Genomic DNA, 16,546 nt, shown 5'->3' on the forward strand with positions numbered 1-16,546 from the left:
CAAGTCCAGGCAGAGAAGCAGTGTGGTCATGTGAGGCGTGTCGTGTGTGAGGTGCACAGTTGATCCCGAGAATGAATGGGAAGAAGCGATTGCGTGCTAGGTATGATGTTCAGCCAATGGGTAATATCCAAGCCGCAATGGGGGTTAATGTCATGATTATTTTTTGGGACTATAAAGTGTGCCGTGGAAAAGCGGATGAGCTATAGAAGATTGGTGACGTTGCTTTTCTGAGGTATGGTGGTTGGGTGGGTCGGTTGGGGGGGGTGGGGGGTTCAATAAGGGGGCGCACAACATCAAATTCCATAGAAGTCTTCGAACCAGTCCTCTTATCACTGTGCTGTCCATAACTTCTATGGGTCAATCATGAGCTGGCACCCCATGGCAGAAAATATAGTCTTCCACGTAACATCCAATAGACTCGACCTGTGTCTGTGATGCAAACCAGCTTCGCCACTGCCCATCGTCTTGTTGAGAGTTCAAAACGTAAAAGAAGCACACGTCTCTCAATCCTCAAAACCGAAAAGAAAAGACGTCCCGGTTAATCTTTCTCCCCCTGAACTGAGTCGCCATCAACCTCCTCCCATCGGCCTTCTGGTCTGTGTCTTGTCACATAAAAATATAAGCAGCTGGACTCGGTATGACATCGGCACACCTACAACATCACACCTTGGACAGTATCACTCGCAGAAGACAGGAACAAATGTATTTAAAAAAATAATAAAACGATGACGTTATATACGGAGTATAGTACAGAGGCCCAGCACTCTACGGCCTGGTCCCCGCAGAGGCAGCTACAAGCCCAGCAGAGCTGTGAGGAGCGACGGGGGCGGCAGGAACTGGAGGTGGAGGAGAGAGGAGGTGAAGGGGAGCAGCAGCAGCAGGAGGAGGAAGCCTGGGAGGGGAGCCGTTGCCACTGCCGCATTCTGGACGATGGAGTTGGAGGTGATGTGGTCGTCAAGCTGCGGGTGAGGTCAGAGGTCAGAGGTCAAAGGTGAACAGTCAAGCGTAAGGCTAGTCAGTGGTATCGTGTTGCACTGGAAAACCTGCTCGAGTGTGTCTTAGGGCATGCTGACATGTATGCATGTTGACAGGAAAACAGGTGGGACTGCATGATCATCATAAATACTAAATCTTTATATATATAATATATAAATAGATTTTTTTAATTCATATCTATGATAACATAATATATTCTTTAAATGTTTGGGAGCCATAGATGTACAGTACATGAGGTGCAGGTAAAAACACTGTTAATAGTATTATTTCTTGTAAACAAATTCCAGAATATGACTTCATAAATGTATATGCTCTCAAAGACGTTAACGCAGATTCATAACATTTAAAGTCATGAGAATGAAGCACTGGTCATCTGCGTCGGATCTCTGTGAATAAATTCTAGCTGGCATGAAATCAGAGCCTGAATAAACAGAGCGCAAGCGGCAGTGACTTGTGCGGTCAGAGTTCACCGTGCCATGTGCTAGCCCTCTCCAACCAGTCACGCACGCCTCAAATCAGCTACGCTTCTGGCTGGAAAAACAACTGGCCCTCCCTGTAAAGTGTAAAATGAACGCCATAACACTATGCCAGAAATCGCAGAATGTGCGTGTGTGCTGTAATGTGAGCAGCATTATCACGGTAATAATTCTTAAATTATGTGCCAGGGCTCCGGTATCCCGGTTTCGCATGAGAGGCCACTGGACTTCACTTGAAACAACTAGACGGCAGTTGGGGTGGGAGAAAATATTTATGCTTCATCCGTGACATTCCATTAATAGCAGTAATTAAAGGAGCGAAACTTACCACACACATAGACGTGTCCACTGTTGCGTTTGACTTCAGCTTCTGAGCCTGGAGGGGAAGAAACAACAGAAAATAAACAAATCTCTCTTTGCTGACCATTCCTACACTAAACTCAGCTGTGCATATCGCCAGTGCAACTTTCCATGTTTTTTTTTTTTTGTTTCATTTTGTTTTGGTCCTTGCTTAAAACTGGTGGGCGAGCGGTTCCATAAAACTTTCCAGAGTTCTCAAAGAGTTGACCTCCCCGCGGAGGGCAGAGCTGCATATGATGATGATGGCACTTAAACTCCACTGATGGGCCACCAATAGGGGTCGATGTATAGAGCTGCTCTGAAAGCCCCCCACAGGCCTCCTATTGGTTGGCTTTCCTGCAAAAGGTCAATTTGTGTGCATTGAGTGTGTGTGTTAGTTGTGCATGGATGTGCGTGCTTCTGACAGATCAATTAAAAGGCTACTGTTTTCCTAAAATCTCCCCACAGTCAGGCACACTCCTAGATTACTCCACTGTACACACAAACACACACACACACACACACAAACAAACTGCACACTCATGCACGCACACGCATGATAGGGAGATAGGATGGCGGCCATGATAAAGTGAGCCTGTTCAAGCCACGCCGCATAACAAACTCAGCGCACACAATGGATGGAGAATGTAACTAATTCCGGGGGAATGGGGATCGCAGGGAAGAATGATTAATCTCTCTCCTGGAGGTCTATCCCACTAAAGAAAATATGTCCCTGTAATAAATCATATTATCACTATTAAGGCAGCATGATGAATAGTTTGGGCTAAATGTATGGGGTGGTGGTGGCTATGATGGGGGTATTTGATGTAATCTGATTGCAACAATAAAGCCTTGCAGGTTTTTTCTATGTTTTTTTTCTGCGGAAAACGGTGAAGAGTAAAGTTTGAGGGGGGCTGGGGTGGGTTGGGGGGCGGTAATCCTTTGTGTATGCCGGTGAAGGATAGCAAAACTTTCCCGGCTTGCCAGATGCACCATGGCAACAATGCCTAGTGTCTCCGCTGTGACCTAAGAGACTGTAAAGCTGTAGACTTTTTCAGCGAGTGGGTGAATGACTGTTTCGATCTGAATGTGTGTGTTTGTTTGTATATGCATGAAGGCGTGAAAATCTGTGTATTTATGCATGTTTGTATGTGTGTGTATGTGTGTGTGTGTGTGTGTGTGTGTGTGTACATGTGTTTGTGTTTGTGTGCTAGATAGTGTGAAAGTGTGTGTGCTTGAGAATGTGAGGGTCTGTGTGTGTTTGTGTGTTTGTGTGTGTGTGTGTGTGTGTGTGTATGTGCGTGTGTGTGCAGGCTTGGCTGAGTTAAACAGAACCACAGACCGGCTGAGATTGCGGGGCCCTGGTGGAGTCGGAGTGCTCGGGGTTGGTTATGTCACGGGTGACTTGTTACCAGCTCACGGCAATTCCTGATGTTAATGTGCCAACCAATTAGCCAGGACAAGACAGCCCTGGCAGCCTGACGCTTTCCATTTCTCTCCCAACAGGCTCAGCGTGTGTGTGTTTGTGTCTGTCTGTTTCCGTCTGTATGTGTGTTTGTGAGCGGTAATCATAGCACACATCAATCAAAACGGAACTCTCATCTCATCTTGTGACTAGGAGCGGTGAAGTGAAAGGCCTCATATTTGGGCGAGCCTCAAAAAAAAAAAAAAAAACGGGGGAAAAAAACATCTGAACAAGCTCGTGGCACTTTTTCTCAGCATCAGCACAAGCCCTGCATTTTAAAACCATCCCTCGGAGGGCCACTGTGTGTGTGTGTGTGTCTGTGTGTGTGTGTGTGTGTGTGTTGTTTATGTGCCAGTGCACCCCGCAGACTGGCATCTTTCATGTTATATCAGATCTGATACTTATCACGGCTGTGTGTGACTAACCGAAGCATCGGCAGCTCACTGGATTTCATTAAAAACCCAAGCGAGCACATTTGGCCGTGATAATCAACATTATGTTTCTGTCCATAGGTATGGTACAACATCTCACCCCAGTCGAAGGGCTCATCTTACACACAGAGACATTTTAGTGGGAATCTGAGAACAGTACAAGCGAGGCATTCCATTTATCAATGCTGTATATATTTGACTTTTATCTGCCCTTTATTTACCACATAGCCCAGTGTTTGTGCTGATGCCCTCGGGACCGAGACGAGTTGGGAGTAAAGACAGAGATAAAAAAAATGGCCCTCTGGGAGTTTTTGGGTTATTTGGTGGGGGTGGGGGTGGGGTTGGGGGTGTAGACTAAAGGGCCAACAGCAGCAGTTGTTTTTAGGGCACCAGTCTTCTACCCTTCCGGAGGATTTAACCCTCCCACTCAACGGACCAACTCCCATAGTCTGTGTGTGTGTGTGTGTGTGTGTGTGTGTGTCTGTGTGTATTTGTGTGTGTGTGTCTGTGGAACACAACTGCCATCTCTCCTATCAGATCTAATCCTTATCAGGGCTGATTGTGACTACTCCATACTAGGATGCTTAGCATGTTTTTATGAAACACCCCGTACAAATGTATTTAGCCATGATAATTGCCATCAACTTTCTGTGCCCCGTAAAAAAGATAACAATTTCACTGCAGATCAGAGCCTTTTTATATGAGGGATATTTTGGTGCACAGAAGCTTGCAGATATAGGGACAGCATACTGCTTTTGCTTTCGTAGAAATTCACCACAGACTAAACTAACGACCATCTGTCTGCCATTGTTCATGTATGTATGTCTGTGAATTAATTAATGTATGTGTGTGTATGTGTATGTATGTAGTATGTGCATACATACCTATGTATGTATGTGTATGTATGTATGTATGTATGTATGTATGTATGTATGTGCATACCTATGTACCTTTATATGTATGTATGTATGTATGTATGTATGTATGTGTGTGTGTGTGTGTGTGTGTTTGGGTGTGTATGTATGTATGTATGTATGTACGTGTGTATGTGTGTGTATGTATGCATGTGCGTATCTATGTATGTATGTACTTGTATGTATGTACTCACCTGCAGGTTTCCACAGAAGGGGAACATGCCGTTTTCCGGTTCTAGGCGGTTGGAGAGTACATCCACAGCATTGGTCTTCTCTCTGCCCCTGGGTGGGGTGTTGGGGTTCTGGGGCGTGGGATGAATCGGGGGCTGGGGCTGCCACACTCCCACGTCCGTGCCGTTCCCGAAGGCTTGGATGGCATTACCTTCAAGGATCCAGACACACACACACACACACTTTGAACTTGAACTGATAGTCATACTTGCACATGAGGAATTTATAATAGATATGGTAATGATACATGACGTACATTTCATTTCTGATAAGGGTACATATTGCACCTTTAGAGACATTTATGATGGCTCCCACATGCATGTAAGCAACATGACCCTCTTGAGAGTTGGGATGGTAATGGATTCTGTAATTGGGGCGTAGAGGTCGTGATTATTTGGTGAATGATTATTCAGTGAAAGTTGTCAAATGTAACTTTGAAAAATTGCTAACTGCCTTTCTGCTCCGGTGTATTAGTATATCAAACACAGTGATTACTATTATTACGGTAATGGATTTGAACCAAAGTCAGGTTGTACCAGCATGGAATTCCTCTCATCCAATTAAAAAGTAGTACATTGTTTGACCAGAACTGACTGTAATATACAAAATACACACACACACACACACAGTCTAACTAAAACCCACATTCACACAAAACTGAAAGAAAATCTTTCATAATGCCAAACTGTTCAACTTCACAGTGGGCCTTTTTTTGAAGGAACATCTACTGCGTCTTTCTCAAATAGTCTCAGTGAGCTGCATTTCATTGATTTCGAGGCTTTTCAATGAGTATTATATGTGCCACTTAGTCTCAGGGTTCCCATTGAAGCGCAGGACTCAAGCCCCCATTTCAGCACAGCACGTTTTCTACATGCCACAATGGCGGACTGATTGTGCAGCAAAAAAAAAAAAAAAAAAGGTCGACAGGTACTGCCATTTTTCGAGCGGGCAACAAAGAAGCCCTCTCCCTCTTCTCCTCTCGTTCTGTCTCTCTTTGTCTCTTAAGAGTCCATCCCTCCCTTTCTCTCTCTCTTTCTCTTGCTCACTTACTTTCTCTTTATGTGTTAGCTTGCGGTGACTTAGTGAATAAGTCCTTGGCGGTGACAAAGAGCCACCTGAGTTGATGTGGAGTCTGCCATTGGAGTGGGTGGGGATGGAGAAAGGAGGGACAGGGCCCCCCCCCCACACACACACTCCCTTCCTCTCCACCATAACGTAGGAGGGCGACTTTCCGAGACATTTTGAACGGCTCGGCAGCACACGCTGCACTCAGCACTCTTTTTTTATCTGGCCTCACGACGGCAGTTTCGTCTCGGATGCCGCCGCAGCCGCGGGGGAGGAGACGCTCGTCCACAAACGGTAGCCGTTCCACTCAGCACGTGGCACGAGGTGAACCACCTGCATTTCTTTCGCTCTTCCCCTCCATTCACGCGCTGAAGAGGGCTAAGCTTTTGTTGAGTCCCTCCTTCAAATGGAAACAAAGTTGTCCCCCCCCCCCCCTTTCCTTCCCTTTTCATTATCTGTTTCTCTTCCTCCCCTGTTGTGCTGGCAGACTTGAACGTCTGTGTGTTGTGACAAAGAGAAAGTACACAAAAACTCAACCACTACATCCTCTTGAAAGCTGGGGGAAAAAACCTTGAGCCTTCTACTCTCAATGACTACTCCTTTTAGCCATTACAAGTTTTGACGTGAAAAATGCTCATTCCGATTTTCATCTTACTCTCCTGCACTTGAGTAATTCAGTAGTTTGACAGGGTTAATTGCTGTTGCCTGGGAAGGGAGACATATGCTTGAATGAATAATCAGTGACATTGTAATGGCAAGCAGCAGGTAGGCTACTGGTGGATGCCATAACAACCAGAACATAATGACTTTGGAGAGTTCCCCATCTGCTGCTCCCTCCAGAAAAAAAAGTTCTCCAAGAACTGTTTTCCAAGAACTTAAGAGACACTGATGACATCTCCATGGAGCTGAGTCTTGACTTTCAGCCTGCCAAGTCTGCCTTTTGTTGACACTGAAAACCTGGGTGTGCTTAATTCCTACTGGTCTCTCCCTCCCTCTCCTTCACCCTCTCTCTTTCTATCATTTGTCTTTCTGTCTCTCTCCCTCTCTTTTTCTCTCTCTATCTCTCTTTGCACATAATGAATATGTCACACACAGTTGGAATTCTCCTCTCATATGTCCAAGAACAAAAGCTCCATGGTGACCTGGCGTCACCTACTCCTCGCTCATAAGTGCATCTGCTTTCTCACCAAAATAAATCAATATATAAATAAATATATAAATAAACAATATATAAATTGCATTTTCTCCTCTCCATGCTGTCCGTCTATTCTGTCCTCCCCCCCACCCCCTCTCTAAATGAGTGTTTTTGAATAACTCGCTGACACAATGATACCTGTTCTCACTTGTCTCTCTGCATGGCTCAGGGATACCTGCGTAATGCCTCTTTATTGCCCTTTTGTTGTATCAAATCCAGCCTCCCCACATCCACTCCACTAAGTGGGGCTTCTTTATGCCTCATCCAAGCCTCGGCTTGCTTGGGAGACCGTTTTGTATTGGAGGCAGCATGGAGGGCGTGGGGTGGGGTGGGGGGGGTAGATTAGGGCAGCGATTCACCGTTAGTACACGTGATTCGATGCGGGGCGGCCCCGCACCAGTGGAGCTGGGCTTGTCAATCAATGAGCGCAGCTGGAGTGACAAGACACAGAGGAGGCCTGTCAATCAGCCACAGGGAAACAGCAGCACTCGAGCCCTCCACAGGAAGGAGTCAGAATGAAAGGAGATGAAAGGAGAGAAGAGAGGGGTGGAGGGGGATGTTGGGAAGGTGGAGGGTATGGGACCGAGCTGGAAGAGAGAGCGAAGGAGACTTACGGAGGCAGCGGTTTTCGGTGAAGAACTCGGTGAACGTGTCACACTCGGCCTTGCCGTTGCCGCTGCTGCTGCAGTCGCACCAGGGCGACACGCTGATGTGGGTCGTGCGCAGGTAATTGGGAGTCATCACCGTGCCTGTGAGCCGCAACCAATAGGAACAGAGGATCATTCAGCATGGCAGCCCTACCACTAACACATCCTTTTCACTCCACAGCATGGAAGCAATGATACGGATTTACACTGTCTTGTGGAAGGGAATCAGTCATGCAAACAAGGGCTAAATGCATCCAAGTGTTCAAACTGACCAGCGGACTGTACTGTGAAATTAACATAATGCAAAACATCACAACAAGCGTTTACCACATCATACAAGCGTGTATACATTGACGTATGGCTTATAACATCAAAAGTTCATGCACCACCCATAAATTACGACTAAACTAAAATTTGTCACATAATGAGACAGAGCATTTCAGGACTTTTCAATTTCCCCTGTCAGTTCATCTCACTGTGAGCCATCTCAGCAAGAGCCCTAATTATCCTTCATTTCATCAGCGTCTCGGGCACTTATCAGGTTTTTTTTTAATAGTAGCATGGTTTATAATATTCAATTAAATATTCTCATCCATTAAAGGAGAGAGAGAGAGAGAGAGAGAGAGAGAGAGAGGGGAGGCAGATAAAGCTCTTCTGGGACTGACCAATGAGACCTGAGTAGGCCAGGAGACAGTCGGCATAGCTCTCCTTCAGACAGCCGGAGACGGAGCGCGGCTCAGGCTGGCAGTTGGCGAAGAAGTCAGCCAGACGAGACCTGAGTGGAGGAGGAGAGGATGAAAGAGAGAAAAAGAGAGATGAAAATAAAAGAGGGACAGAGAGAGAGGAGAGGAGGAAGAGAGATATGGAGAGAGAGGAGAGGACGTAAAGGGAGAGAGAGGAGAGGAGGAATAGAGAGAAAGTGAGAGGAGGACAATGAGAGAGGAGGAGTGGAGAAAGAGAGACAGTGACAGCTGAGCAAACGCTGTGCCGTATACCAGAGCCTTCATTGCGATTCAATTCCATTTTATTTGTGCCGTTTTTCTGGGGGTCTTTTGATTCGGGAGACAATGTCGCAGAAAAGCTGCTTTTACAAGGAGCCGGGGGTCTGGAAATGTCTGAAAGCACAAGTTTGGAGTCTGGAAGGGCTGCCAGCAGTCACAAAGAGAGAAAGAAAAAAACAACTTTTCACTGAAAAGACACCTTGATTAAACTTCTGAGCGAGGGGGGGAAACCTTTGGCGTACCTCGAAATTTAAATGATGAAGAGTGAATTAGACAGAAGCACGGAGATTTAAAAGGGGGAGGGAGAAGAGAGGGCAAATCTTCCGTGCAGATGTGAGCGGGGCTGGAGAACCAGAACAGCTGGAAGCTCTCACCAAGGTCACGGGGTCTTGTTTCAGATATATCGGACGGAGCTGAAGGTTAATGACGGTGCTACTCTATGCTGGTTCTCCGCCCCATTAGCTCGTCCCTCCACCCCCAACACAAACATGCACAATGTCCGAGAGAATCTACCACGTTAATCATCGTCATGATTACAATCTTGGAATAACAAATATGTGTCAAATGTTGTTGTCGTTTGCTGTGATTATTAAATTATTGAAATAGTAACGATTTGAAAAAGGCAGAGGATGTTGAATGTTAATTACTTCGAGGACCATTTAATTTGTTTCTATGTTCCAAACAGGCCTGACATACACCTTGTTTTATCAGCAATAACAGAGTTATTCGTGGCCACGAAAATAACTGAAACACTACCAGCTCTTCTCACGGCATACTTCCAGAGCCATTTGATCTGTTTTGTTTCCAGCTAGGCCCAACATTGCACCCTTTTTCACTGCTCCCCCTGAACCAAGCAGATTAATATGCAGGCCCAAAAATAATGATACACCATTGGTGTACTCTCATGCTCATTGTGAGCCGGCCAGGTCTGCTCGAAATAGGCTGCGGTAACCTTGGAGCGTGCGTGAGGATGCACCGGTAACCAGCCATCTGCCTCAGGGGCTCCACTCCAGCAGGGTTTGGTTCCAGCCCTAATCCCGTCCACCCTTCATGTTGATGAGCAGCGCTCGTGTTGGGCCGAGGCAAGGTGGGGGGTGGACCGCGTGCCCAGTGGCTCAGGATGAATGTGGGGGCGGCACGGGAAGAAGATGGGGGGGGGGGGGGGGGGGGGTATGTGTAGGCTCACAGCACACACACACACTCACTGGTGCGCACACACACACTTTCTTTCCCTTTATCATACACACACACAGTCACACACACACACACACTCATGCTCACAGTCCGTCTCCACGTGATATTACCCAAATCTAAAAATGACCACTGGGACTGCTGGCCTCAGCCTGACTCACCTTAATCACGACACACACACACAAACACACACACACACACACACACACACACATTCCCACAGTAACACACACACATTTCTACACTCTCACTCACACACACACACACAGACACACATATGAAACTCACACCACGCCGTGCCTACCTGCAGATGTAGTTAGTCTTGCAGGTGGCCTGCAGCGACAGGCAGTTAGGCATCTCCCGGTCCTCGTACGAGCAGATGGGCACGATGGTCTGGCGGCGGCGTTCGCTGCAGCCCGCGTTGTCCCCGGCCGGGCACGAGCAGAAGAGCATGCCGTAGCTGTGCTTGGCGGGCACCTTGTCGAAGAACTGCCGCAGCGCCTTGTGGCACTTGCGCTTGTTGCACACCTCGGCGGTGGAGACGCGCGTGGTGCACGGGTTGATGTAGGCCGAGCGGTACTTCTTGCACACGTCGTTCAGGTTGCACGCCTTGGCCGCGTTCAGGCAGTTGTTCTCCCTGGTCAGCGCAAAGTCCCCTGTTTGTTTTCCCCAAAAAGAAAGATGGATAGATGGAAACATAGATAGATAGATAGATAGATAGATAGGTAGATAGATAGATAGAAGGAACGAATAAGAAGGAAAGAAAGAAAGAGGGAAAAAGAGATGAGGAGAGAAAGTTGTTGAATTAGTAAGTGCAAGCTCTTACTTACTTGAGAAGGAGGGGACAAGTGAGAGATGAAGTGTGAAGCAAATGATTTTTGGTCTTAGCCAGAGGCCTGTCCTCCCCAAAGAGCATATAAATAACTGTGAATAATATGCTAATATGCACAGGAACACTACTCTGCACACTTCCTACTCACTCTTTTCATGTTTGTAACTTGTCTGACCTTTGCGAAGCGCGCCTCTAGATGAGTTTATGTGTTATGCATTCATGATTCATGGAACAGTTGTTTGTGTGTTGGCGTGAATGCATGAGGGTATGAAAGGGTAAACTGGTAGAGGAGCAACGATGGATTAGAATGTACCGTACTTTGAGTTTTTGACAGTATGAAAGAGTAAGACAAGACACGCATGCAGAAATATTCTTAAATAGGCAGAGAGACATTTGTGTACCTTATTTTAAATAGTTCAAACTTCATCAGCTTTGTTTGTGTGTGTGTGTGTGTGTGTGTGTGTGTGTGTGTGTGTGTGTGTGTGTGTGACTGTGTGTGTGTGTGTGTGTGTATTTCTGTGTCTGTGTGTCTGTGCGTATGAGTGTATGAGAAGGAGAATGTAAAAGGGAGACAGACAAAGAGAGTGTGTGTGTGTGTGTGTATGTGATAGAGAAAGGGAGAGAGTGTGCGTGTGTGTGTGTGTGTGTATGCGTGTGTGTGTGTGTGATTTAACATGCCATAGTGTATTATGGTGTGTGTGACATGGCCAGCAGTCCTGAAACCAAGCAACCCTCCGTACAAAACATCCTCGAGGTGAGTTCTCTGCCCTTGTTAACATGGATCAGTGCACACAAATACACACCCATACACACACACACACACACACACACACTGCTATCACACTCCCTCTCTCACACACAAACACGCACAGAAGACCTAAATTATGTGCCGTCTGACTCTCTCTCCCTTTTGCTGTCTGTCTGTCGGTCATTCTGTCTGTCGATTCGTTTTTTATCGTTCTGTCTGTCTGTCTTACTGACAAACTGCCTACCTACATCTCTCTCTCAGTCTTTGTGCCAGAGGTTCCGAGAGCCATGGGGGATCCACCTATAGGTCATTACTGTCATTTACGTTTATTACTTTATTTCCCTTCCGTCTCTGTCTGTGGGAACGACAACATCCAGAATCTCAACTCCTTCCACTTGACTCATAGCTCTTCACTATCCTCCACTTCTTTTAGCTCCAAACACGTTTGTTCTTTTTTGTTCTTTTTCTTTTTTATTGGAGAGTGAGAGATAGAGACAGAAAGATAGAGAGAGAGAGCTCTGGGTCACTCACTGAGCTGGCCACTGCTGTATATATCTCTCTCTCGATCTCTTTCTCTCTCCCTCCTTCTCTCTCTTCCTCTCTTCAACTCTCTCTTCATCTCTCTCTCTCTATATATCTTCCTCTCTCTCTCTAAGCAGGAGCGCAGCGTCGTGTAATTATATTTTTTTCTAGACGTGGGATTTAAGCTCATTGTGGCCCCCTCTCCGCCATGCTGCCCCTGTAAGCCATGATTAAATATGAAACACAGCACTGAACCCAAGGGTTAATCACTCATTACAAAAGCTATTACTTATATCTGACAAGTGCCGCACGATGGACTGAAGAAGAGAGAGAGAGAGAGAAGGAGATAGAGAGAGAGAGAGATGAAGAGAAAGAGAGAGAGGGAGGGAGATGATTATCTTAGGGTGTTTATAAATGGGTCTAAGTGACACCAGGTAGCCACCCCTGTCAAAGTCTCAGGGAGACCCCGTCACCTTTTCCCTATCAACACTGACACCAGGGAGACTTTTAACTTTGATTGAATAGTCTTTCCCACTGACGCACAAATTAAGTGCTGTATTTAAAATGCAGCTATTTTCATGTTATGAGGGCAACACCACTGCTAGGCTTTTAAGAATCAATCTCATTGTTAATCATACAGCAGATCACTGGATGGGTCTTCGTGCTGCTTTTACGAGGCAACTGCGAGGCAATAAAGTGTCTTTTGGCATCTCTTTGGTACAGAAACTGGTAGCATTTGATAGGCGTATCTTGCTCTGACACATAAGGAGATGCTGTAATGGATGAGGAGAATGACATCTGGTCCACCTCGTGGCCCCGAATCAGTTTCCCGACGCATGCCCCAAATATGGTGCACTCAGGCTTTTCAGACATTGATTGGGGCAACGATTGATACCCCAGTGAGGTGGCTGTTGGTCTACCACCCCACCCCATCCCATCCCACCCCACCCCACCCCACCAACAGTGGCCTTCAGCGGCCTCCGTGAGTCAGCTCTAAACAAGATGGAGTGCCCCACCCTCGCCCTCGTCCTTGAGTCCATACTGCTTGAGACGACGGGAGTGTATTTTTTTCTGCCCGCTAATGCTACCGCTGCTGCTACCGCTACTGCTGCAGAGTGTGCTTCCCAGACAGAGTGATGAGAATAGGGTGTCTGGCGTCGCATCGCTATTTGTTTGAATGAGGAGCGCTGTCCGCAACAGGGACCATAACTCCCCCAACACAGAGTAATTGGGATATGAGGCGCCACTGACAGGAGCAGGAGCAGGAGCAGTAGTGGCGATAGCGATGGTGATGGTGATGGTGGGAGAGGAGAGATGTCTGTGCTGATGGGGAGAGGGTGGCGGGGGTGGGGGGGCAGTCGTTGTTGGCTTCAGATGCAAACCTCCCCACGTCCCCCCCACAACCCCCCCCACAACCCCCTCCCCCCCCCCCCTTTTTTTGCTTTATTGCCTCAGCGCGCGAGGAAACTAATAAGAGCACTCCACAGCTGGCTCGGTAAGTAGGCTGAGAGTGCAGCGGAAGCAGAAAGTGCTGATGAAGGAGAGAGAGAGAGGGAGAGATGGAGAGCGAGAAAGAGACCTGAAGCTTTTCTGGCTGATGCTTAATAATCTCACTCACTTTTTTCTCGCTCTCTCGCTCCTCCAATCCCTCTCTCTCTTCTTTTACCTCACGTCTATTCTTGCCTCTTGCCCCTTACCAATCCAATAAAAACAGACTCCCACACACACACATACATGCACACAAACACACATGCACACACACACACACACAGGTCACATATGCACACACACATGCCACAGCACTGCGGCAAATCAAATCATACAAGGACCTGACCTCCATAATTGATCTACTGCAACTTCCTTTTCTTTCTGTATCCATTCTTCCCCAGTCTTCCATCTTTGTCTCATAATTCTCCCTTAAACCCTCCATCTCCTCTCCTCTCTCTCCTCCAATTTACCTGTGTTTCCTGTCAATGTATCCCTGCAGTGTGTGTGTAAGACTTAACAGTTGTATCATATATTTAAGACTACCGTAGCTGTCAATCTGTTGGGGTGAGGCAGTCTGCTGAATGGAACCGGTATCCAGATGTCCAGACTCTAATTGGTCTTCAAAGTGAAGTCTCCCATTTAAAAATGTGCCGCTTGACAGTTTAAACAACTGATCCTGCACTTTAAAAAGGGATTCCAGAGGGATTCAAGCCAATGGCTGAACTTTAGTGAGCGCTCGCAAACTAATCGCCCCCATTTGCGAATGATATTTAAAATACATTGCGCGCCTGAAGGGGAAGATATCGATTTATTGACATTTGTCTTACGCTTTTTTTTTGGAGGCTTACGAATGAGGGCCAGGTTTGCCACGCATGTGTAAATCACCGCCTTGAGCCGCTCGCCGTTTGAAATGGCGGCCTGGCAGGAAGACTTGGCAAGGACCATAAATCGAGGGGAGAATGTGATGATTTCAGCCTCTATTGGCCGTTCGGAAGTATATCGATCAAAGCGCATCTGCTGTCTTGCGTGTGCCCGTACGCAGACATCATTAACCGCTGCAGAGACGGAACATCACATTCTCAGTTTCAGACCCTCATCTTAGAGGTTGAGCGGTGTTGATGATAGTGGTGTGTCTGTGTGGGTGAGTGTGTGTGTGTGTGTGTATGTGTGTGTTTCAATGATGCCTGTCTGGGTGCGATTTACAGTCCCACTGCAATGCCAGAGGGCGGGCAGAGTATCTGACTGACAGATGGCGCTGCCCCCTTTGCACACCCCCTACCCCCCACCCCCCACCCCACCCCACCCTCTCCTCCCTCCCCATCCCCGTGGGCGCGCTGCGGAATGCACACACCTCTGACCTGTGATAGACTGATATAATAGCCTCTATGAGAGCTTTGTGGATTCCTGACAGTGCGGGCGGATTAGCTTGATCCCCGTGATTGCTCAAGGGCCCTGAGGGAGGAGCGGCTCGGTCACTGATATTACAGTGCTGCCACAGAGAGAGAGAGAGAGAGAGAGAGAGAGAGAAAGAGAGAGAAAGAGGCATGTGACAGGGAGTTCTCTATAGGGGGCTGAGCGGCCATTGTTGAAATGTCACCCTGTCCCGTGCTGCTAACTGACAGCTGTGTTCCTAGCCAAGGTGTGGTTGTGCTGGTATGAGAGAATGGGTGACTAAGTGAGTTAGTGAGTAAGTGTGTGTGTGTGTGTGTGTGTGTGTGTGTGTGTGTGTGTGTGTGTGTGTGTGTGTGTCTGTGCTGCCCTATAGTCAAGGTTTGTAGAGTTTTGATGCAGTTCAGTGTGTGCAGTTTTTCTACAAACCAAAAAAAAAGTATATTAGTGAGTGAAATCACATCTAGTGGTTAACACTATTAAGAGTGAGTAAAAGTGTTTGTGTCTGTATGGGTGTGAGAGTTTACGTGTGACACTCTGCCTGTATATGTACATTAATGGACATGTATAGGCAGGGGAAGTATGGTTTTGTGGGCAAACTGGGTGTACTGCGCACTGCGTGTGTGTGTGCACGAACTGCATCGTGAGTCTTGGGAGTGATGAACGTGAGCGCGTGTGAGAGTGCAGAGCAGACTGCGGCGGAGTTTATGAGCATCTGCAGCGCGCATCTGTGCATCTGTGTGTGTGTGTTTGTGTGTTTATGTTTGTGTGTGTGTTTTGCTGGGTTAACTAGAGACTCTATCACCAAACCCTTTACACCCCCCCCCCCCCCCCCTGTCCCCATGAGCCTAATTAATAAAGAGCTTGGTGTCGACGGCTCTCAATCCCAGGAAAAATCAATGGCTAATAAGCTATAAAATGTACATTTACAATTTTACTGCCAAGTGTTCTCTACCCCTGAGGGGTGGGTGTGGGTGGTGGATTGGGTAGTGGGGCTGCTGGAGATGTGTGGATGGTGGGGTGGTGGGGGACAGAGGGTGGGGTGGTGGGGGACAGAGGGTTGGGTGGTGGGGGACAGAGGGTGTGTGTGAAGATGTTGGTTGTGCCGCTGAGTCTGTATGCATTAGCGCTAAAACACATTGCACAGTATTTATTAATCCACGGGAAACCAAGCCAAGAGTCCACAGGCCATTACATGAGCGAGGAGTAAAATAAAACTAGAATGCGTTTCGTGAACGAACTGCGAGAGTGTGCTTGCTCTGTGACAGAGAGAACAAGTGCCTATGAATTAACATGTATTTACATCTACTCAATCAGTGTAGTGGGGCCTTCTTCCAATATATTTTAGCAAGCAACCAAGCTCAACCATTATATTTTGGCTCCACTGACATTTAGACATATGAGGGTATCTCAGAGTTTCGTTATACTGACTTACTGAGCTAAGTGAATTGTTGAAATTGCTATTTGGTAAAAGGAAACATCTCTGCAACAATATTGGAATGAATGCGGTTACATAGCCAGCTTTACTTAAAGTTTATTGTAAGATAGGCCTATATGTTAGACTTAATGCAGTTAGAGTTAGACTGTAGGTCTAGTATCAAACGTAAGCAACACTT

The 16,546-nt window shown here is 47.0% G+C and overlaps 1 protein-coding gene across 1 annotated transcript in view; it reads right to left on the reverse strand.

Moving 5' to 3' along the window:
* Positions 1–791: 791 nt before the first annotated feature.
* gfra1b (gdnf family receptor alpha 1b) overlaps positions 792–16,546 on the reverse strand; it is a gene marked incomplete at both ends in the record, with an annotated part of 29,740 nt that continues 13,985 nt past the window's right edge. Inside the window, 6 exons of the mRNA XM_080836027.1 lie at positions 792–959; positions 1,801–1,848; positions 4,816–5,003; positions 7,727–7,861; positions 8,425–8,534; positions 10,256–10,607. Of these exons, the coding sequence (XP_080692153.1) occupies positions 792–959; positions 1,801–1,848; positions 4,816–5,003; positions 7,727–7,861; positions 8,425–8,534; positions 10,256–10,607 (1,001 nt within the window). The remainder of the gene's footprint in view (positions 960–1,800; positions 1,849–4,815; positions 5,004–7,726; positions 7,862–8,424; positions 8,535–10,255; positions 10,608–16,546) is intronic.

The sequence above is a fragment of the Sprattus sprattus genome (genome assembly GCF_963457725.1).
Source record: "Sprattus sprattus genome assembly, chromosome: 3".
In the NCBI taxonomy this organism is placed as follows: domain Eukaryota; kingdom Metazoa; phylum Chordata; class Actinopteri; order Clupeiformes; family Clupeidae; genus Sprattus; species Sprattus sprattus.